Source organism: Orbicella franksi, chromosome 4, assembly GCF_964199315.1.
Source record: "Orbicella franksi chromosome 4, jaOrbFran1.1, whole genome shotgun sequence".
Taxonomy (NCBI): Eukaryota; Metazoa; Cnidaria; class Anthozoa; order Scleractinia; family Merulinidae; genus Orbicella; species Orbicella franksi.
The window spans coordinates 19,170,991-19,194,089 of NC_138148.1; the positions used below are offsets into that span (position 1 = coordinate 19,170,991).

Consider the following 23,099-nt stretch of genomic DNA (forward strand, 5'->3'; position numbering starts at 1 on the left):
TGGAGCAAACACGGGGTTATCTCCTCAATGTAACTGTCTTTCCTACTGTGGCTTACCAGAACAAAAACCAAGGGAGCGGTTCTATCCGCCCTTCCCGCCCCTTACAACTGGAAGACGGTAAACCAGATGTACATAACATCACTATCACCAACATTGGTTCGCTGGAAGTGCTCTGCAATCAACAAACGGACGGAAGGGGCTGGACAGTCATTTAGAGGCGCTTCAGTCCGTTTTCTCTACAGCTCAACAGGAGCTAGCTCGAGTAAGAATGAAGAAGGTTTCCCAAGAGTAATACAGGCCGGCCTCTCAAACAAGCAGCTTTTCGCACTACTTTTTTCTAGAAAGAACTATCCCCCTTTCCGCAACAGTGTTGCGTCGCATTTTGAAAACATTATGTCTAAAGATGATTGGTTTTCTTAAAAGTGCCAACTCTGTCAACTGTATGGCGACGAAAGCGACAGCATATCTGAGATAATTTAATTATTCCTGGAAGATACACGATTTATTTCTTTGTATCCTACACATTCGTAATGTATTATCAAAAAGACTTTAATTGACAAGTTTGCATCAATAATCATTTTGTTTTTCAATATTGACATAAATCTTCGTATATTTATTAATGTTTACATTTCAGTCATCCAGCTTTTGTATATAGAGGAAAAGCGGCTCTTCAGTTGGATATAAGAAATTTTTGGTTCTTTACTAGAGTGTTAACGAGAATTTTATCTTAGTCTGTTAGGGTCATTTGTGCGGAGCAGCAGACAGGAAAAGGTGCAAACTTGCACGAAAACTGATGACAACTGAGAAACATTGAAATTACTTTTAAACTGCAAATTGTGTTTCTCTCTCAAACGATCACACTGCCAGCTGATGAGCTTGGCAATATGGTGATGACATTAAACTGACATTTAGATGTTCCTCCTCTCATTACAGTTCGTAAAACTGCCATGGAACTGCAATTAAAATATAAACCGACAGTTCACCGCTAGTAACTGTTGGTAATTTTCAAGGCGGAATACTAAATAAAACTCTTCTTTCTTATTACTAATCGTACACAAATTAACCTCAACGCAGATTTAAAAGAGAACCTGGAATGAATTATCTTTGTGACGCTTCCCATGTTTTAGTAACTTGTCTCCCTCAGTAAGTTAAGCATCTGTGTATTATCCTGGTTGGAGCCAAGCAGGTGTACTCATAAATAAAGATATTTATTCTTATTGAAATTTTATGTCACATACACTTTGTTTCTTCATCCGCGAACAACAAACCTGCTAAAGTTTAGAGTCTTTCATAGTTAAAATTCAATGAAAGTAAGTTCCCTTTGTTTTTTATCGACAGTTGATGCTTCTATCTCTGTTATATTAATCCCTCACTCGTCTACGAGTTAGCCTGAGTTCTGCTACAAATAGTGCATTAGACATATTGCCTCATTTCAGTAAATCACATTTCTTTAGGCGCTATTTTCAAAAACAGTTTCTACTAGTGGACGTGACCTTTGCATGTGAGATGGGGATTTTCAAAGTGACGCTTGCAGTGTTTTGTATCCTTTTCACCGAACGGTGCGATCATGCACGAGGTGAAGACGTTTGTGTTACTAAGCGGTTTTTCTTTAAAAAAGCTCAAGGTAAGTCACTTCAAATACAATGTTGCTAGTAAATGAAGTACAACTGGGATATCGGTTAAAAGTTAAACTCGGTTTTTGTTGTTCCTGGCGGTTTCTTTAAGCAGGAGTTTAATTTTTTTGGTACAATATGAATCAAGCAACACTAAAAATCATTTGCCATTGAAACAGGTCCAATAAACTGACTGAGAATGAAAGTGTTGCGTCGAAAAAGAACACTTTTTCAGTTTCATAAGAACACGAAACGAAAAACGGCTGCTTTTCTTTCTTCTTAGACTCGAAATTTGGTTTTGGTTTTGCACGTCAACCTCTTTTCAAGAATTAAACTAACTGCATGGTAGAGATACCGTATACCATCTTGCTAACGGATTGCAGTCGTATAGATTCTCTATATCAGTATTTTAATTTGCGGTTATAATTTAAACAAACTTCCAAACGACCAAACGACCGCGGGAAAACAATAGCTTATGGCACGTGCCTTGGTAAGCCTAATATCTCTCTAAACAAATAAAATAGGAGCGGGAAGAGTTGTAAGTAAATTGTAGGAGAAATTTACAAAGGCTCGCTTACTCTTTCATTGCCCATCGCTACCTCCTTTCGTTCAACAAACAGTTGTACTGCTATAAAAGGGGTAAAAAACGTTCTCTGGTAAAATTGTTTAAAGTTGTGAGCTTTCAACAGCCAGTCTGCTGTCTTTGACGGACAAATATGAAATGATAAAATAGACCTAAAAGTTTTTGAATATAACAAGCGAATGGCATATATTAAATAGAATACGTGTGAAAGAATGCGAGAATGCTAACATAACGAGCTTTAAGGCGCGAAAAAATTTATGCAAATTAGTCTGACGGTAGATTGAATCTACCGTCAACCAATTAAGACCTGTAACATAAGAACGCAGTTCTCACATTCTCCTGACCAAGAATATAACTGATATAATTAGTTAATGGGATTTTCGGTAACACCTCATGCATTGATAAATTCCCACGAGCACACGCAGTGTACGTGATAAAACCACAGCGCGAGGATTCTCGTCTAGTTCGCGTGAAAAGTTTTTTTGGAATAGCCGGCCATTCACGCTTTTCTTGCAATTGAGCCCCTTTCCCTGTTTCAAAGACTAACGTAACATTAAACAAATCACGATAAATTTAAGCAAATACACATCATCAAAGACAGCATAAATTTGTTTGCGTGCTAAGGGCATTTATTGCACAGTAAAACACCAACAATTCGTGTCGTCATATTGAAATATACCATCGTCCATCAGTCTTGACAGTTCTAATAGGCTAATAATACTGAAAGCGAGTTATGGAAAAAATGAAAATTCGTCAATTCATGCTAATCGGCTGGAATTGTTCGCAGTATAACAATGTGTAACAATTGATTGAAAGTCCCGTGTCTATAGAACAGCAGCAAATTCATTTAATGATGGGCGATTTGGTGGATCGTCAGAGGTTAATTTCTTCGCCACTTTCAGAGAAAGCGCTGTTGCGGTAGGCAATAAATTTAAAATTTTCAGCGCAATCTTTCCGAAAGAAAAGACATCAGAAACTACACTTTGCTGTCCTTTTCCACTAACAATTTCTGGCGCGATATGTGGGTAAGACCGCCGGTATTCTTCTTGTGCGGAAGGTGACAAATCCATCAATGGTTTTGGGTTGGCAATGCGTCGCGCTTTCCCAAAATCAATAATTACGGGATTCCATTGTTCTCCAGGTTTTTCCAGCACAACGTTGTTTGATTTGATGTCGTTATGAACAACACCGGCTTTGTGCATATGATTGAGAGCGTCCATTATTTTTTTCAGAATTCCTATCCAAGAAGGCTTGTCAAGTGTCCCCTTTTTGATAACCTTGTGTAATGTTGAACAAGAGTTGTTCTGGCCATGGAACTGAGTTATCAGTCGCAGCGGCAGTGATTTAGTGATAACTCCAAACAGTAAAGGCAGTCCACGGTGGTCACCGAGCTGGCCAATCATTTGAGCCTCTCTGAGAACTTCTTGCTTTATCTCATCCTGTGACCTTGACTGCCGAGGCTTAAATTCTTTTACTGCTACCGAAATCCCTCTGTAGTAGGCCAGGTAACACGTGCCAAAAGATCCACAGCCCAAAAAAATTTCTGATCTCACTACTTCCGAAGGATTTATCTCTTTCAATGGTGCAGATACCCGGGTTCGAGCCTCGTCCGATTTCTTGGTTTTGGAGGTTGATCCAAGAACATCTACCACGACCGGGCTTTTCTTTGCTTCACAATGCTTGGCCGGTTTTGGCTCAGCAAAACCTTGCTCTGGCTCGGGAAGCTGACAGCTCATGGACGGTCGCACTGCTTCGGCAACAACTGCAGGTTTAGCTTCTGACTCGCGAGCAAGCTCAACAGCATTCTTGAGACATTTGGCTTTCGCCTTCTTATTCCTCCATCGTTTCTTTGCTTCAATCCGAATGCCTTTCATTTTCTCTCTGTCTACGAGTTTCTTCCGCTTGTTTCTCGCCATTCTCCTTGCTTCCAACACCCACAGAAATGAAAGGAGATTGAGACGAGCACGAAATGCAAAATGCGTTCAAAGAGCAGCATACGATCAAATCTTACTCAGGAGCAAATGCTACAATCATGTTTTCCGGCTCTTATTGATCCTTTGTTCCGGCGTGTGAGAACTATAATCCCTTTCAAAAAGATCGAGGGTCTGCTGTGGGGTAGTGGGAGTCGACAGTTCTCAAACAAAAAGTTTAGTAAATATAGAAACTGAAGAAATGTGCTGCAAAATTTTCGAGAAAACAAAAACAGCGATCAGGAACCCGAAGAATATCATCCAACTAACGTTGCACTACTTTTCACGGCAAAGAGATAAAGAAGTTATTCAGTGCCCCCTCCCCCAATAAAATACTAATTGTCTGTTCCGAATCATTTGTGTGATTGTGCCAAACTGACAGATGTCATTCCATTTCCCCTACTTGGCAAAGCCCTCTTTTCGCAACACAACATTGTGTATAATCGCAGAGCTACATTCAAGATCTGAGTTTTTTCGGGGGCCTTCTTTGGTTAATTTCGCATTTTGGTTTGGAAGTGATGGCCTTAGTGGTATATAAGACACGCTGTGACCTTTGCCTTTGCTCCTTCAACACAACGGCTGCGCTTCTGCGACACAGACTTGTAAAACACAGCCAAGCGGAAACGGTTTCATATTTGCCCTTTTACAAAGGCGAAGAAGTCGTACAGCTTCCGCGAACAACCAAGAAAGGACGCAGGTCGGCGACCTATAAAGAATGGATCGGGGGCCTTGTGGATAGCATGAATTCCTGTTTACATCCCAAAGCTCCTGGTAAGAGCAATAACAACCCTATAGATAACCTTTGACCAGGCTCTATTTTCGCTTCAATGGTAAACCTTTTCCCATGGGAAACGAAAATTAGCGAATTGCGACATAAGAGGACATAAGAGCGATGCTAAAATTGGGCCTGATCGCAGGTTATCCTATAGACGAGATAATAAAATCTCTTGCGAAGTAAATCTATGGAAGTGATATTAGATTGAACTATTTGCAGGAATATGGTACTTCCGGTCGAGAAAAAAATACCATCATTGTTTCAATAGTAGGTACGAGCTCAGGTAATACGTTGAAACGCATTAAAAGTCACCAATTCAAATCGACTCACGAATGAACTCCTCTTTTGGTTTGACCATTTTATTTGAATGCATGGGAAGCTTTCAATACTTAATTTAACATACGAATGACATGGGAGACGCACACTTACTAGTCCAAAAGGAGAGCATGATTAAGACTTTTTTCGGGGGGAGGGGGGGGGGGGGCAGCAGCGAGGTATCAATCCTGCAAGGTTTGGACTCTTATGACTCCTCCTTTACTGGCATTAGGTAAATGGTGTCGCGTGGAAAGATATGACGTGCCACAAGAATACTTCCAGGCTATGCTGGCGGATATGCCAAATGCATTCATCAACAGCATACGGGAGAAGAGACATCTACGCCCCCCTATATGGAGGGAAACCTCCAAAGTACTGTCGTACAGGGATTATCACATTAGCGATTTGGTTGACGCCCTACAGAAACGGAGCGGCGTAAAACTGCATATAAAAAAGGCTTACCTGGGAGACGAGGAGATATCTGCATTTACCGAAGAACAAGATGGAAGAACCGCACTTGAAGCAGCCAAAGCAAGGGCACACGAACGTACTGCGAACAAATTTCCAACGCTTCAAATTCAAATTGTTGTGGGACGTGGTGAAGGAAGGGCTACAAGAGAGTTTGAACTGTTGTGGTGGCCGGAAATGTTCTCGACTAACAGGCACGGAAAATTAACACTACGATTTTTTGTGTCGAAAGTAAATTTTTCCTAAAATACGCAATTTCCAGTTACAAATAAACAAGAGGCCATGTTTATTTCTCGGATATGAGATTGTGAAAAAAGTATAACGTCAAAACACTGTGTAACAAGACGCTACAGATGTTAACTTTATGCAATGACAAAACAATTTGGTGGAATATTGATGTTTCAGTGGCAGTTCCGAACGAAAATAAAGGAAAAGAAAAAAGCTGTAACTGAGCTGACTACCCGAGAAAGACAGAATAGTTTAAAGTTAGTTGAAAAGGAAATTATATTCTGCCCTCAGATAACAACAGCTCAAATGAACTGACCACCCAAAAAAGACAGAATAGTTTAAAGTTAGTTGAAAAGGAAATTATATTCTGCCCTCAGATAACAACAGCTCAAATGAACTGACCACCCAAAAAAGACAGAATAGTTTAAAGTTAGTTGAAAAGGAAATTATATTCTGCCCTCAGATAACAACAGCTCAAATGAACTGACCACCCAAAAAAGACAGAATAGTTTAAAGTTAGTTGAAAAGGGAATTATATTCTGCCCTCAGATAACAACAGCTCAAATGAACTGACCACCCAAAAAAGACAGAATAGTTTAAAGTTAGTTGAAAAGGGAATTATATTCTGCCCTCAGATAACAACAGCTCAAATGAACTGACCACCCAAAAAAGACAGAATAGTTTAAAGTTAGTTGAAAAGGAAATTAAATCAACAGGAAACAAAAGATAAATTTTGGTGTGAGATAGCAACAGCTCAATTTGAACGAACTGCACCGGAGCATTGTCACTGCAAGCTAAACAAACTAAATTTACACGTGGGCCCAATCAAGAATCTGAAGCATAAGGTTTTTCCGATGCAAGTCCATGTCACTGTATCTCCACGCAAAGCTGTTGATACATGAAGGGCCCCTCTCCAAGAAGTCTCTTGCTGCCATGATAACACCAACTCCACAGCTCCCAGCACCAATCATCTTCGAATCATTCACTCTTTGATCTGGCATTCCAAATCGTTTGAAGTGGTTGCAGTTTACCCAAAACTTTGTTTGGAGGGTCGCATGAGATGGATACATAATTGTCAGCAGTTCCAACAAATCTTTGATTGTGGGAAGGGTTGTAAATGGGGGAACATATCTTAGTCCATCATCAAAGTACATTTCCATCCTTGACAAATTGACATAAATCAAACCCCAGTGGTTTGGCATATGGACTGGGACTAATATTTGCTGGAGGGTGTTGAAATTCTTCAATTCAGATGCTGTTCTCGCCATCCACTTTTTCTTGAAATTGATGTCGGGTGCTTTCATCCAGTCATAAAATTCTGAAGGAAAGTAAAGTGTATTGTCATTTCCGTTCATTCTTGCTTCTTCTAAGTACTTTCCTATGGAAATGTCTATTACAAAACTGTCAATATACCTTTCCAATGCAAGATCTGCAAATGAAGTAACGTCAATACTTTTCTTTCCAAACCTAAGGATTATATTAGTGGCTGGTTGGTGCCAAAGGGCTTCCTGAATCCTCACTAAATCTGGTGATGAGCACCTCAACTGGTTGAGCCAATTTGCCTCAGAACACACCTTATGTCTAGTATTTGCTATGGTGCAAAACTGTTTCAAAACTGATAATCGACGTTCGGAGAACTGTCCAATACCCACTATGTTGATACCAGATGGATGGTTTCCCTTATTCGTTTCATCATCAAGAAGCTTTTCAGCTTCCTTGACAACATTTTCACAAGGGCGCATATTCAATGTGAAAGGATCAGAAATTGTTGTAGCATCACGAACTGGATGAAGACCAGAGGACGGTTTACTTGATATAGGTGGTATTAGGTTGAATAGTGCAGCCACTTCCGCTCTTGTGGTGGCTTCATCCATAGAGACACGTAAGGCAGCCTGGTTTGATCCATCAAGTTGCCCTCCTTCAGTGATGGGAGAAAAACAAGAACTTCCACTGACAAGCGATTCTGCTGACATATCATCGATGGTGTCTTCACAAGTCACCTGCTCAGGTGTTTGGTGACTCTGAAACTCTGGAACAGTATTTTGAGGGACATCATTCTGCAAGGGAGCACATAAATCGGCCTCTATGTTGGAGACATCTTTGGCAAGACCCTGTGGTGAAGATGTTACATCCTCAATTTTGCAGTCATCAGAGTCCTCATGCATTTCTTGTTTGGGCTTTGGTGAACTTTGACTTTGGCAATTTTGCATCACACTTGCAGGTATATCATCTCGTTGGTCATTGCCCAAATTAGCGGGGAACAGGCTTGCAGGAACATCATTTAGCAAGTGAGTGTTGAGAGGGGGTCTTGGTTTACAAAGATTCTCTTTTACACCCTCTCTGATAGATGATTGCTCCGTATTATTCAGTACATGATTGGCGTATTGTACTTCCCAATAATCATGATCATACTCCAGTAGTCTTGACAAATCTTCATCGCTAACTTTGGTACCATGATCAACAGTGTATGTGTATACCAGAAAGTCATTTCCAAACATTTGGCTAAATAAGTCACAAACCATCGTTATCCAGTTTCTTTTCTCCTTTGTCCATGATTTCATGTCAATGCTTTTCCAGCCACATCCACGGTAAAAAAACTTCTTCTTGCCTAAGGAGGGACACACAATATAAAATCACACTCAGTAAGTAAATTTGGTTAGCAAAACAACGAACTTCAGTCATGCAGCAAACGCGAATCAGCTGCATATAGCAATGGAGTATAGGACACCATCTCTGCATGAAACAAATTATAATTTTTCTTCCTTCTTTTTATGCAATTCTGGCTGAACCAGTTTCACACCTGTTCCAGCTCTCTGTGTAAACTTTTCAAATTCAAATACATTTTGATAAAATAAACATAAAAAGAACCCTCAACACTAACCTGAAATGATGCATTCCCTTGCTTGTTGGAATGAATACCGCAGTGACAAAAGCATGGTTGTATACCAGTGAGTAAGGATTTGGTTCACTGAAAATGAATGGAAATTTTCACTTGCTTGTAGCAATTCCATTTCAACTTGGATGTATTACAACAACAACGAGTAAAGTGGGACTATAAGGTACATCTACTCGGGTTAAACCGACAAGTCAGAACACAAATATTCAAATTAAAACTCTGCCCCTATGTGACCATTTCAAAAGGCAGAACGTCATGTCTAATTTGCAAAAGCTGGAGATAAAGCAGTTTCCATCAACATTAAAATTTGTGTATAAGTGTTATTTTTCAACAATGGAATTTACTGATTGCAAATAGGTGTTTAGTTGGCTGTCCAGGCATTCTACGACACCATAATGTCAAACATGAATCACTCGTTTCTACAAGGGTAAGGTTAGTTGCAAAAAAAGACTTTTCAATAAGTTTTTCATGTAGCTGTAAACCATAGCTATAAAGCAATTTTCCATGGTTTCAATAACTAACTTTCTTTTTTTGTTATTTCTACATGTTTAAAATTTATGCATACTTACAAGATTGGCCTTGTCCTGAACAATCATGATTTGTGGCCCTGGAATACAACTGCCTGTGTAGCTTGTGTGAAGACTCAAATCCTTGGCCAGAATATTTATATAGGGAACGAAAATGTCGCAACAGCATTGCACTGGGTCCACGACAAGATGTCCGTAGTCCCCTATGCCAAGGTGATGGCCAAATAATTTCTTTAACAGAAATCCCCACTCTTTGCACTGAAACAAAGACCATGAATAAATGCAAAGTCATCTTCCAATATGCTAAGACAATGGTTGAATGGGAACTTTCACAACAATTCCTGATTACTACAGTAGCGGCCCTAGGGATAGCAGCACTTGTGCACAAATACTGTAATTTGGTAAATGAAGGACTGTCACTACTACAAAGGCCAGCAACTCAGTTACAAAAAGAATACAATGTTTTGAAAGTGAAGAGAAGAAACCTAGAACCTCTGTGTTACCTGGCATAATGTTGGATCACATTTTTTGCAATGCCTTTTGTCAATGATACATCAACAGTAGCAGCAATGGTTCTTCATGCCATTAATAACTTAAAATTCTAGTTCCAGCATGGGTATTATTTCCTATACAAAGAAAAATACAATAAATTTGTAACCCCCTTACAAAAACCCCTGTCTTAAAAGCCACAGAGTATTTTGTTACCTTGACATCATGGATGTCTATCAACTGTTCCTCATGTTGATTAAATACTTTATCACGTATCGTAAGGGCAATGTCTCTCCAATCACAACAGACCTGAAATTAATATTTGGCAGGGTTGTTATTCAGTTGAAGACCAGAGCCATGCAAATGGTTTTTTTACAGAGGGGCATGCAGGCATACCTGCAGATCTGAAATAAATCATTATTGCTACGATAAGAGATTTGTAGATGTCTACTTGTACATGTATGTTTAGGTACTTCTCCTACATACATACACACATAAACTTTATTTCACCTTTGATTTACGGAGTAGCCATAAACACTAATATCTCCAAGAAGATAAATGTCCTATGCTACTAATTAACTCCCACTCCCTACTATACAGACATGTACATGTTTACAGCTGATCACAATTTAAAATTTAGTTGGCTGATATAACATTTAAAATCATGGAGATTCAGGAGTATTCTCAAATTGCCAGGTAGGCTATCCCATGCTTTTGTGGCTGAGTATCTATAGGAGTGTAGGTCATAGGCAGTAGAAAGCTGCTCAGGAAGACTGAGAATGTTGGTACCTCATAAAGAATAGGGTAAACACATTTTTAAGTAGACTGGACAATTTGAGATATTTAGACATTTAAAGAGTACAGTTAAAATGAGCTTTTGCTCATGATTGGCCTTAAAAAAAGCTGGCATTTCCACCTTAGAAAACTTGTATAAGTGAAGGCTAATTAACATCTGATTTTAGTATTTCAATCAATAACAGAATGGATCAGGCTTGACAAATCAGACTAAAGGGAATGGTGATAATAATTTCAATCCCTTTTTGATGCTTAAATGGTAACTGAAATCTTAGCAGCATCATGTTCCTTTCCCAAACTGTGACTACTTCTGAGAACAAATTAAAGGAGGTCTTCAGGCTCACATATTGATTAGCTTTGCTTAAAATGGCACTCACTGGTCAAAAATTTTAAAACTGCCTGTAACATACAGGGTAGTACAGCTGTATTTGAAATCTGAACTTCAAATGCCGTTTGTCTCATAATAATAGTTTACCTTCACAAAAAACTGAATTTGAAGCTCAGCTGCATATGTTGAAAAAGTATCATCTCTGGTGTGTTCTGGTAGCATTTCTTTCTTCGATTTCCTCCTCTTTTTCTGCTTTGGCTCATTAACTGGCACCTGGCCTTGTGCTAACTCCATGTACCTTTCATCTGCTTCTCTTTGCTTTAGAGCCCAATACTCTTTATGGTTTTCCAAAAACAATTTAAACTCTAAAAGATAAAACCAGTGCAGATTTAACTTTAAGAAATTTGGCTGTCATAGCAAAATGTACACTTTACAAGGGCTTTTTGTTTGTACTATAGACAACTTTTCTGAAAATTCTTTTACAGTAATCTGATTTTTACTCCTTTCGAAAAATTGTCTCTTCAGGGGTAGGTAACACATATGGATGTATCTTCTGACCAGAACCACAAAGTACACACCACAGTTTTACACATCTTGTGTATAACTTTCCATGTCAAACTGCACAACAATAAAGAATTACAACTAAAAGCTAAAGTTTGTTTGCAAGATTAGTACCTTTTGTGTCCTCTAAGTTGACTGTTTCTTGTCCTGAGCCAAGATCACGTACAAATGTACCTTTTTGGAGTATCTCATTTATGAACTAGAAAAGGTGAAAATAAGTACTATTAGCTACTTTTACTTTCTATACCAGAACCAATCAAGGATTATAGGACTGCATTTGACCCATCAAGTTGTTCTCCAACCAAGACAAAAAAAATTATTTTTCACAGTACAAAAATTTATACACTGTAATATGGTACATTAGAACTTGATTCATTGTCAGTTTCCAAGTAAAAAGTCAAGACCTACCACAATACGCTCTTCGAAGAAGGTAACATAGCCTAAGATCACTTGTTCTGATGAACCACGGTTTTCCTGGAAGTATTTTTTCACTTTTTCAAGGGGTAGTGATCTTTCAACAATTTCCTCAAAATTTCTCAAAATTGCTCTTTCAGTAGATCCTGTGACAAAAACAAATAAAGGTTTATGAGCTGATTTACATTAAGAACAATATTATTTTGTTATTATGAGAATCCTTTGTCATAACAAAATTGTAATAGTGCACACTGGAAATAGGTTACTTAATTCATGTAGACAGCCAGTGAGGCAGTCAATACAGAGACTGTCAATGACTGTTGGTTCAGCTGACAAGAATGCCAAGAAAAAAAACCTTTAAGATTACTGTACCAATTATTATGCCCTATGGACATTCCTATTTATATTGTATCTTGTTCTGAACTATACCTGAGAATGAGGCCACATGTATGTTTGCTCTTTCTATAGATGTTTGTTGTCCTTTCCTTTCTTTGACAGTGACACGGGGAAACCCTCTGCAGTTTTCAGGCCCATAATTAGATAAAGCTTCATTTAACTTGTCGAGGCTTCCAATACGATGGGCAAACAAGCCTAGGGACCCCAAAAGCTGTTCACAGTTCCTCATTTCACAATGCAGAGAACACAAATTGACATTACACAAATCTTCCTCAAGAAGAAAGTTGAGGTCTTCTCGAAGACCAGAACCTCTGGAAGATAACAAAAGGGAGGTTGGACCGGTACTTTTTTTAAGCCTGTGATTGAGCAGTTCATTAGATCTTGTAGAGTGCAATGTATACCAGTGACACATTATATTGAAGGCAACAGAAAAAAAGTATAAATGGTATAATAAACACAGCTACTGTAGTTAACTAGTTTGCTATACTTACAAGAGTCTTATAGGATGTTTATGAATTGAACCAAGCCGATAAAACAGATTAAACCAAAGCAACACATACCATGCTCTTGGCAGTAAAACAATATTTTAACACACACTGTGCATACCATGTTGCAAATGTGGCCCAGGTTAAGGATGTGTAGAATTAAATACACATATAGTACATGCAGGTACCTCAAAAGTTAACACACCCTCAGAGTCTGGTTATATCAAACTTAAGTAGCTTGTCATGGAAATACTAATTTTAAAGGATCTTCAGGATACAGAATTTGGCTGTAACAAGAATGCCTTCTGGAATGTAAGCTTCAGGAATGTACATAAAATAAGCTTTCCAAGTTGGACACATTATTTTGGCTCATGAAACAGTGATGGTTTTCACCTTGAGATATCAGATATTACTTTTTGTTATGGCCTGTAATGTAAGAAAATATTGGGGAGTATAACGTACAAAAAAGAACCTTGTGTTCATAGATATGTAGCTAGGCCAAACTATATAGTCATGTAACATTGTTCCAGCTATACATGTGCATAATGATAATTATTATAAGTGCTGGAATTTGGTCAATTCAGGGCCTATCCTTTATGTGGGTGAGTTGAACTTGTAATAATTGTGCTTTTAGTTACCTTCCAATGTTAGCTTTTGATCTTAAGCAATCTAAACATGCCTCATCGGGATCAGCTCCATGTGATGTACAAGCCTTTCATAAATAAACAGCAAAAGATTTCAAGTTCTAAATATCACACAATATTACAATTGGACATAGCTAGATTTATTCACTTACATCTGAATTGTAAGCCAGCAATTAGTCTATATGACATCAATATGAATGGCAGAAGTCAATAATTGTTATATTCAATACAATAACTAGGATATGCATACTGTATTTAGAGATATTGTTTACCCTAATAGCATCGCAATAGGCACAACATTCAACATTGTAGCCTTTTCCACCGAGAGTGAAGTCCTCATCATTTTTCTTATTCAGAAGAAGCAACAGGGCTTTGTAGTCCAGAGTTACTGTAAAAAATTTGTACTTGAGGTGTTAGGGACACTTGTACTGATAGCAAAGTATAATACAGTGAGCCCCAGCTCACTTAACACCTCTCACACATAAATGCACAAACATCATACAGAAAAATCAATGTGTTCACCACTCTGATCAAAGGAGAGCTTGGAACAGAAGGTCCAAGTTCATTTTGTTTGCATTCAAGATACACATCTAACGGAGTAATCAAAGAATTTTGTAATACCTGTGAACTTGATTTTGTACTTTCTGCCATCCACTACAATGCCATGTTTTTTAATGCAGTTCTTCTGGGAATTTAGATTTCTCAGGAGCTGCTTTAAATTGTCTCTAATTTGGAAGTAGAAAAACACATAATAAGTGTACTCAACAACTAGGTTGTCTGCAATGCAATTGCTCACAATACAGAGTCAATAACATTCACTTGAAATTAAAAAAAATAAGATTGTCAGCATGCAGAAGGCCGACGGGACACCATATTTACTCAAAAAGTGTGCTCCTCCCAGATACGCTACATTAAACAGCCCACAAAATTTAACAAGTGCTACAGGGATTTTTCAAGTTTTCAAATGCCCCACATGACTACAGCACAGACCTAGAAGGGTTTACATGCAAATTTACGTGGTGCTGACATTGACCCAGGCCTTTGAATTCCACAGGAGAATAACACTGACATTAATTGAAAAGGTAATTTAACTTATTTTCTTTATTTCAGTTAAGCACTTAATTATTATGACGTGTATGCACTGACCTTTTCTCTTTACAGTTTGCTATAGCAAGTGGGTAGATGGACAGTACACTCTCTGAACTCTTGTTTGCAAAGCCAATGGGAGCTACACCCACAGCTACCTGATCTCTGCCTTTTGAACAAAAATATAGGATAAATAATATTTTGCTCCCACATATATAGCTTCTTCAGAATCATAACATATATCAATTCAGTGCCTTAGAGAAAACCTGGCACTGATATATAATATACTTCTGTAAAGATTTTTCTGTATACATAATCCAAACAATGACCATTTGAGCAATCAATAGTAAAGACAGCTATATCCAGCTCGAAAGCACTGCAGATTACAGATGTCAGGTCTGAATGTCTAAGACAGAAGTCGACAGGCCATTACTGTATTTATTTGAATAACTTCCCACTCTGAAAGCCCAAAAATTATGAATTAGCCCCCACACCCACTGACTCCCAACATTGAAGGGGCAGCACCGGTGAATTCACTCATTGCCATTATGGATTATGCCATTATTATGCCATTATGCCATTATTATGTGGATGAGATAAAAAAAGTGGATAAGATAGAAAAAGATATAAAAATCGAGTGAGAAATGTGAACCTGACTGACAATTGCTCAGATTTTTGACCCAGTCAATGGACTTTTATATTGCTTATGCTTTGTTCGTGTTAGCTATTGCACTTTTTTCCATTATTTTGAAGCAAAATGAACTTGTTGCCCTTTATTTTGTTATTATCCAAAAATTAATGTCCTTACTAACTAAAAATGTTGAAAAAATAATAAGCGCCCACCTGAAATAAGTGCCCAGCCTTAAGGTCCCAAGACCAAGGCAGTAATTCTAATAAATATAATAGCTACATGGCAATTAAAGGCAAGCCGCAAAAACAATATTTTTCTTAAACTTTGGAGTTCAAGGCCAAACGATTGTTTTGACAGCATTTAATTAACCTGTCAATTGTTGTCACAATGGACAAAGACCAAAACAACTTGTACACACCTCCAAGAGGACGGCCATCAAGCTTGATATTAAATTCCATATCCTCAGTGTCATTCGAGAAGAGGCGCTGTTCTCGGATGGCCCACACCAGCACTGCACTTAGGTCTACATCACATGCATCAAAATCAGCATTCATCCTGTCAATCTTCAATGTTTTCCTCACAACAGAGAAGATAAGCTTCTTGATGGCTCTGATCTCATTTTTCGTGAGCAGCACAGGTGTATCATCAGATTTCTTAACAAGATGGATATAATTGTTAAAAAACAAAAATTTAAACTATAGCATAAGTTATCCTACTGTACTAATGAAATTCGACGGACACACTAAGTCTTGCTTGAAACTGGCAGGCAAATTCTCCTGTACAAATTAATGTCAATGATTGAAATGGAAATCTTCAAACATGCTCTTTTCATCTTAAAATACAAAACTTACAAACTTACAAAACTCAAACAACTGCAGTGAAACTCTATTATTCAATAACCTTGAGCAGCAAACTGTACTATGTGTTTGAGTGTGTACTTGTTTAAAAACAAACCAACTAGGCCGCATGACATAATGATTTTGTAAGAGGGAACAGGGCGGGGATGACTAATTACAAAATCTCATGTTTCAAAAGGGGTTGGGAGGCTTATTAGAGAAGGGGAGCTTATTACAAAAACCAACTTTCAAACAGGGGGCTTATTAAAACCAGGGGTTGTTGACAGAGATCGGGGCTTAATAGAACTTTTACATGTACTACTTCCTTATATATACATGTACGAGGGCTGTTCTGCAATAATATGTAATTAAATTTTTTTTTAAAAAAAGTGATAAAAACGATGTACAGGTGATCATTCACAATCATCAAATATTCCTCAGTAATTTATATCGTCACCTTAAGTTAATTGATTTAATTAAGAAAAGAAATAAAATTAAGTAAGAATGTATACTCACTCCACTCTTTCCAAGCTGCGTCAAATTTAGCAATGTCTGCCACGCCGAGTCAGGAAGCCTTGACTGAAGCTTAAAAAACAAAAGCGCCCAATCTGGAACTCTCATGGATTTCATAATTCGCCCATAGGTCGACGATGATAAGAGATCAGATAAGCCTTTCTTGGGACCCTTGGCATCCAAGACCATATCCACGACCTCGGAAATTGTATCTCTCACTTGCTCTTTCTCGTTTTCATTTCCGAAGATAAACCCGTTCCCCAACACAGAAGATACTGACTCACGATACTTCTCACTGACGTCGTTGAGGGAAGCCATCACCTGACTGCATTGCTTTGCTATTTGCCTCTTTTTCGTCGTCGATCCTAGTGGACTGCTTTTAATTTCTTCAATTGAACTGCTGCTTGTCGATGGGGATGTTGGCGATGATCGACCCGAACAAGTCAGCGATTTCGTAGACTCTGGAGAAGATATTGATAGCGAGATGGAATCACCCAGAGTTTTTTCTTGTACTTGAGACTGAAGATTTCTTATCTCGGCTTGGAGTGCGTCCATCTCAGCCTTGAGCGACTCGATTTGGATGTTGCTCTCGAGTTGATCGAGGTAAACCATTTTCCCGCCAGAATCAACTTTGCTCGGCGGCGTCAATGGCTCCAAATCAAGGGTGATAGAATTTATAATTCTTGCGACCGACTGGAAGGAGGGCGAACTGATCAGACCATCAGCTGGAATTTCCCTCTGTCTTAACAGACCAGCACATAGGCCAAAAGACGAAGCCACGCATAAATTTCTTGGCTGTCTGTTCCATCTCGATAAATTGGCGGGCTCGAGTTCGCGCGAAGCGATTACTTTGACTTCATCGGGAAAAATCTTAAATACGCCATTCTTTAAAAAGTCAACTGGTCTCGTTCCCCCACATAGTTCTTTCGTCAAAACATACCAATTCTTGTGCGGGTCAAGGAACGCGCTTGTGACCCGTGCAAGACGCGTAGAGCTGAACTCCGATGGCACTGGAGGAGATTGTTCTTCCTCCATGCCGGTGCCGTGGATGATGTCGAAATAAAATACATCATTGCTTTGAAACTTAAATTTCCCGCCTGAGTAAAATATTACCACTGCAGTCAACATTTAACTTTTAGACCCCGAGTGGTACCTTCGTGTTAATGGCGACGTACAACAATGGTAATACGTCACCTTACGCATCTATCGCGCGTTACGTGGTTGAGCGTGACACATTCTTACGAGGCAAAGCGTCGCGTGGAATTAGTATCGCTTTGCAATCCTTTATTTGCCATTTTGATTCATAATTTGCCTTTTAAAAAACGCTGGGATGTTTCCTCTTGAAAATGTATCGCATGTATACAATCATGCTAACTGATGAGCAATATCCTTCGTATAGTACAGACCATGACAGATATGACCGGACATTGCTCAGATCGCAAAGAGCTGAACTTCGGTCGCTTGATTTATAAAAGGTTTTCGGTTTTTGAAAAAGCACCAATCGTCAGTCTCCGCTTTGCACGCGTATTCGCGAGGCTTTTTCTTCCATCCTCGCACAGCTGGTCATCTAGTGAGATCTACTTTATCGACCTAATCCAAGAGACTAATTAGTCGGCAAACACCTCTTCACCGTATGTTAAAAGACATCTTATGTCATGTAATTACAAAGTTTGAATGGTTACAGATCATCTCCCGAATCCTGTGGTGATTTTTTTCTTCCGATAAAGCTCGTTACACTTTTAGCATTCTTGCATTCTTTCACACGTATTCTATTTAATATATGCCATTCGCTTGTTATATTCAAAAACTTTTAGGTCTATTTTATCATTTCATTTTTGTCCGTCGAAAAAAGCAGACTGGCTGTTGAAAGCTCACAACTTTAAACAATTTTACCAGAGAACGTTTTTTACCTCTTACAATGAATCCTGGTATCACATCTTCAATATTTTTAAGTTGTACTGCTGTTTCATTGAATTTAAAGCGTTTTTCAAATCCCCTAGTAAAGAAGTATAAATACTGTCGCTGCACCGAAGCTAAATAAGCAACGAAAAAATGGTCATCCATGCCCTTAATTTTTTTGTGGAAGGTCCTAAGGTCTATATTTTTGGTCGGGGATCGTTTTTTCAACACCAACAAAAAAGTTAATACGTATATCAATCGGCTCAGCTTGTTTTATGTAAATTCATGGTCTTCGCAATGCGATAACATCGTAGCTCTTAGAAAAGCAAAAGAAATCACTGCCCAGAGTCAACATGAACACTGACTTGCAACCAAACGCTTCCAACAAGCCGATAACGAATCACAATTTTTCGCAAATAAGGGAAGGCGTTAAAACTCAAAATTAATGTCTTTTTTGTGTTACCTGGAGACGCTGTGCTGATAAATCACGTGATCACAAAGTACCAGGTCACCTCGGTGATCGATTGTGCTCACCGGTGCATGCGCGAGTCCAGGTGCGTTTCCTTCAACTTCGAGGATCACGCTACATCGCTAAGACACGTGTGCCAGATCAATGACGAGAAAAAGCAAAAGAACTTTGAAAACTTCATTGGCCTGGATGGGTTCAGTTACTATGAGTTTGAGGTAAGTCGTCGAGGCGTCAAAATATGCACACCCTTTAAAAGACGCTACTTTAGGGCAATGATGCTGTAATATGCATTACAGTATAGCCGAAAACGTAGCCTCCGTGAAGATGTCCCTCGTTTATGCATAACTCATTATATCACTCTTTTAATAGCTCAGTGGACTTATATGGTAAAATTTAACAAATCTAGACCATTGTCAATGAAAATATGTCTGTCTTTTACGTTTGACCCCGTCGAAAGTTTGCTTGTCCCTCTAAGCTTCTAGCATTACTTGAAAGGCTTGCAAATCGGGAACACATACCAGATGGAATTGGAATTTGTTGTGTTGGTTATTGCGCGGAGGACGAAAAAGGTGAGAACCCAAAAGAAAAACATCGGGCCAAGGACGAAAACCAACAAAAATCTCAAACCATGCACCGGTATGACGCCGTGCGGGTTAACGATTAGGACCCGAGCACCGACAGGGTAGGAGGCCAGCGAGTGCTCTCTCCACTGCGTCACTCCTTGGTTCCCGACATACCTTGAACAAGCTTGCTGTTTAATTCAAAATATGTATTAACTAAGATCAGAGCGGGAGACTCTAGTTCAAATATAACACCGATGTTTCACTACGAGCACACGAGAGCTCATCATTACTCCTACCTCCAGTAAGTTCTAGGTGGCATGTCTCAGCTGCATATGGTTTGAGGAAGCACGAGAATTGACATTAAATTTCTGACGTTTGGGGTTATATCTTAGTAGCACGTAATCTTCAAGTCCACATGTAAGAAAAAAGACAATCGACCGGTTACTGGATCTTTCTTATTTATCTTCATTCTCAGCAGCCTCTCGCATGCGGTGTTGGTTCATGTCAAAATGGCGGCATTTGCGTGGAGCAATGTGACGGAAACCGCAAATGTATCTGTAAAGAAAGGTACACCGGAGCACACTGTGAAAACATTCTCAGTACAGCAGAAACATTACGTAAGAAACACAGCAAAAACCTTTCATTTGTACTCATACTTTCAATGTACATCATATTTTACTGGTAATAATTAAATTAACTGGTGTACTGGAACAACCTTGCACAGGGGCTGGTGGGGCCAACAACACGATGGTTTGTAACTGGATTTAGGACAGTAGCATATTAACGAAACCAGTTAACTGGAAGCTCTAATCGCGCAGCATGGTCAATAAAACCTGCACTCCGCAACATACACCAGGTTAACATCGCTCGATCGTTGACTGTATTGACTCGGAGTCTTGTTAGTAGCAAGCGCTGTTTAAAACAATTTATATAACTGACAGACGTTTAATCTTTTTTACAGTCCTCCCTGTAACTGACGTGTCTTCTTGTAAGGAACTCTATGACAAACAGGAGTAAGTTCACAGTTAAATTCCGTTTTGGCAATTTAAACGGAGTCGTTCACCTCTCGATTCACTTCCCACCGTACTTCAGTTCACGACGCTAACGTGGCGTTTTGTTTAAAAGCACAGATATCCAGGCAGACCCCTATCTCTTCTTAATTTTGTAAACATTACTGTGTAGGAAGAGGGACATTTGTGCAAACGATTTCACCAAGAAACCAATAGCGCCGAGAAATCCATCGCGCAACTGAAATCAGTTACAGCAGTCTACATTTTTCTCGCATTTTAATCACTTTTGGCCCTTATTATTTAATTTTTCATTCAATGATACTATACTAGTAATTGCAAGGTATTTAAACTGTTTGGATTTCATCTCGTACAAACCATACACTACGCGTTGCACGTTTCGTTTCAGCAGGAAACGAAACTAACCAACCAAGTTGCGAACATGTGGAAACTCGAGTGGAAATACAGTCAAGTGAGTGAGATGATCAGTTTATTTCACTAGACTGGGAAAATCCTCTGGGCGTACAGTAAAATTTTGGCCTGGCTCGTTGACTTTGGACAGTTAAGAGAGCTGTATCACGGTTTGCGCATCTTGAAAAGTTTAGCCTAAATTTTTCAAGTTCACCGTTTGTAATCCGTGTCAATCTTCTCTATCATTAACCATCCGTGTTCCCTTAATGGTTTATTGTTAACTCTTTGGTGTTTTTCTATCTTAGAAAACTATTAATTTCAGGTTTCCTTCAGTTTAAAGGTAATTTTGTACGTGGCCAAAATTAGCTCAAAATGCTGTGACTGAACTCCTTTAAGTAGCCTTATCCTCCACAATTCTCTCTTTTCTCCCCTATAACTGGTCCAGGGAGAGTCGAGTGTTTCGACTGATGTTTCGTGGGCAGACGATCCCTGTTTATTGTCACATGGAAAACTTTGGATGTGGAGATGGAGGATGGACACTAGCCATGAAGATTAACGGCAATAAGGTAAAAACCTCTACCCAGCGATGTCCCATGTAAACAATAAGCATTATGGACATTCATCGACATTTTAAGCTAATATTTTCTTTCTGCCACGTTTAATTTCAGACAACTTTCCACTACAATTCTCACTTTTGGAACGACAGGAAAGGTTATAATCTTACAGCAGGTCAGACTGGGTTTGATACACAGGAGACCAAGCTACCAACATACTGGAGCACACCCTTCTCCAAGATTTGTCTCGGTATGAAGATCGGCCAAGAAATGAACTTTATTGTCATCAACAGGTCGGCCAACTCTCTGCACTCACTAATCGCTGACGGGCAATACCGCAACACCTCACTGGGTCGTAACACGTGGAAGAAGTTGATTGGTTCACAGGCCTCCTTACAGCGCAACTGTAACAAGGAAGGGTTCAATGCTGTGGGAAATTCTATTTCCCAATCGAAAGCAAGAATCGGCATCACTAGCAATCAGGAAAATGACTGCGGCAACTGTGATTCCAGAATAGGGTTTGGTACAGGAGGACGCCATGATGACAGCAACACGTGTGGAAACGAGGCAACTCTCTCACCAGATAATGGAGACAAACACATCAAAACCATGGGTTATATTTTGGTGCAGTGACATGAACTAGTACTTTGTGAAAAAGCTTTTAACATGTCAATGGATTAGCATTGATACGTTTCTATTCGCGAGAATTAGTGTTTTGTAGAAGAAATAAAGTGTGGTGATGGGAAAACATTTCGCGGTGTTTTACGTCAACTATTCATTATTATCATTATTATTTTTGTTGCATACATCGGGGAATGGATAATGTTCACCTCTTTAGTGGTTACTTGGTTACTGAATGAAAATGTACATTAAAGGTAGAGTAGTTAACAGTTCTTAATACAAGTCAGTTATCTGCAAAAAAAAAAAAGATCAAAGGAGAGAAACTTCATTTGAAAATAATTCAGTCTCAACTAGGATTTTTGGCCAAAACTGCATGAAATTTGCAAGTTGCCATAGCAACGTCCAAAACCGTGAAGGATGAATGAACATCTGCTACCGAAAGTTTCAGCATTTTAGAGTTAATCGTCTTTTCAAAACTTAACTTTATCGACATGCTTCCATACTTTTTTCCACTTCTCTTCATCAGATATCAGAAATTATTGTAATTGCATTTTATAAGCATTTTGGCTGGATTTTGTATTAACTTCCGTTATTGAAATCCACGATGGCGGATTAGATGACGTTACTTGACGTCATATGACGTCAAACCTAACAAAATTGTTGTCACCTTGTAGAGCAGGCACGGGTTTATCTACTCAATGTAATTTTTTTCCTACTATGACTTACCAGAATTAAGACAAATTTCAACGTTTGTTCGCTTAAAGATGAATAGAAAGAGGCTGCTGTTCATCGGTCGAAAGACGTAAGTTCAGTTATTTCAACTCTACGCAACGGCAAAAGAAATGCAAATAAAAATAGAGCAAACTCATAATATTTAAGCATTTAAAAATAGTTCAGTTTCGACTCAGGGCGATTTTAACTACATGTACAGAATGTAATCCAAACTAAGCTTCAGAAAATTACAGCGAGGCTGAGAATTTTGGCCAAACCTGCATGAAATTTGCGGTTGCCATGGCAACGTC

The 23,099-nt window shown here is 38.9% G+C and overlaps 4 protein-coding genes and 1 pseudogene across 6 annotated transcripts; 3 read left to right on the top strand and 2 right to left on the bottom strand.

The window, feature by feature from the left end:
- The first annotated feature begins 1,182 nt into the window (after window positions 1–1,182).
- LOC145483589 (uncharacterized) lies at window positions 1,183–20,711 on the top strand. 2 transcript variants are annotated; one of them, XM_081462125.1, is made up of 4 exons: window positions 1,183–1,624; window positions 18,922–19,136; window positions 19,960–20,101; window positions 20,446–20,711. In XM_081462125.1, exons 1-4 carry the CDS (start codon window positions 1,507–1,509, stop codon window positions 20,499–20,501), a joined length of 531 nt encoding a protein of 176 aa, XP_081318251.1. In that variant the 5' UTR covers window positions 1,183–1,506; the 3' UTR covers window positions 20,502–20,711. The 2 variants fall into 2 exon arrangements, with proteins under 2 accessions (XP_081318251.1, XP_081318250.1); XM_081462124.1 differs by having other exon boundaries at window positions 19,960–20,520.
- LOC145483587 (uncharacterized) lies at window positions 2,829–4,112 on the bottom strand. The gene has a single exon (XM_081462122.1). The coding sequence runs from the start codon at window positions 4,110–4,112 to the stop codon at window positions 3,021–3,023; it is 1,092 nt and encodes a 363-aa protein (XP_081318248.1). The 3' UTR covers window positions 2,829–3,020.
- LOC145483590 (uncharacterized) lies at window positions 4,672–5,976 on the top strand. Its single transcript, XM_081462126.1, has 2 exons — window positions 4,672–4,937; window positions 5,489–5,976. Exons 1-2 carry the CDS (start codon window positions 4,685–4,687, stop codon window positions 5,968–5,970), a joined length of 735 nt encoding a protein of 244 aa, XP_081318252.1. The 5' UTR covers window positions 4,672–4,684; the 3' UTR covers window positions 5,971–5,976.
- Window positions 6,762–18,269, bottom strand: LOC145483586 (uncharacterized; annotated as a pseudogene). Its single transcript, XR_014048938.1, has 14 exons — window positions 16,557–18,269; window positions 15,623–15,857; window positions 14,634–14,742; window positions 14,109–14,212; window positions 13,760–13,875; window positions 13,482–13,555; window positions 12,392–12,669; window positions 11,957–12,108; window positions 11,663–11,747; window positions 11,135–11,352; window positions 10,081–10,173; window positions 9,418–9,633; window positions 8,834–8,920; window positions 6,762–8,560 (listed from the first exon to the last, which is right to left on the bottom strand). The product of XR_014048938.1 is annotated as an uncharacterized LOC145483586 (transcript).
- Window positions 20,712–20,911: 200 nt separating the features above from the next.
- Window positions 20,912–22,169, top strand: LOC145483588 (putative skeletal organic matrix protein 5). Its single transcript, XM_081462123.1, has 2 exons — window positions 20,912–21,468; window positions 21,571–22,169. The coding sequence occupies exons 1-2, from the start codon at window positions 21,370–21,372 to the stop codon at window positions 22,087–22,089; spliced, it is 618 nt and encodes a 205-aa protein (XP_081318249.1). The 5' UTR covers window positions 20,912–21,369; the 3' UTR covers window positions 22,090–22,169.
- The last annotated feature ends 930 nt before the right edge of the window (window positions 22,170–23,099 follow it).

Coding starts and splice junctions, on each gene's coding strand:
- LOC145483589 (XM_081462124.1), top strand. CDS start 1,507: ATGGGGATTTTCAAAGTGACGCTTGCAGTGTTTTGTATCCTTTTCACC. Junction 1,625..18,921: donor TTTCTTTAAAAAAGCTCAAG/GTAAGTCACTTC, acceptor TGTTACCTGGAG/ACGCTGTGCTGATAAATCAC. Junction 19,137..19,959: donor TCAGTTACTATGAGTTTGAG/GTAAGTCGTCGA, acceptor CTTCATTCTCAG/CAGCCTCTCGCATGCGGTGT.
- LOC145483587 (XM_081462122.1), bottom strand. CDS start 4,112: ATGGCGAGAAACAAGCGGAAGAAACTCGTAGACAGAGAGAAAATGAAA.
- LOC145483588 (XM_081462123.1), top strand. CDS start 21,370: ATGTTTCGTGGGCAGACGATCCCTGTTTATTGTCACATGGAAAACTTT. Junction 21,469..21,570: donor TGAAGATTAACGGCAATAAG/GTAAAAACCTCT, acceptor GTTTAATTTCAG/ACAACTTTCCACTACAATTC.
- LOC145483590 (XM_081462126.1), top strand. CDS start 4,685: ATGGCCTTAGTGGTATATAAGACACGCTGTGACCTTTGCCTTTGCTCC. Junction 4,938..5,488: donor TTTACATCCCAAAGCTCCTG/GTAAGAGCAATA, acceptor TACTGGCATTAG/GTAAATGGTGTCGCGTGGAA.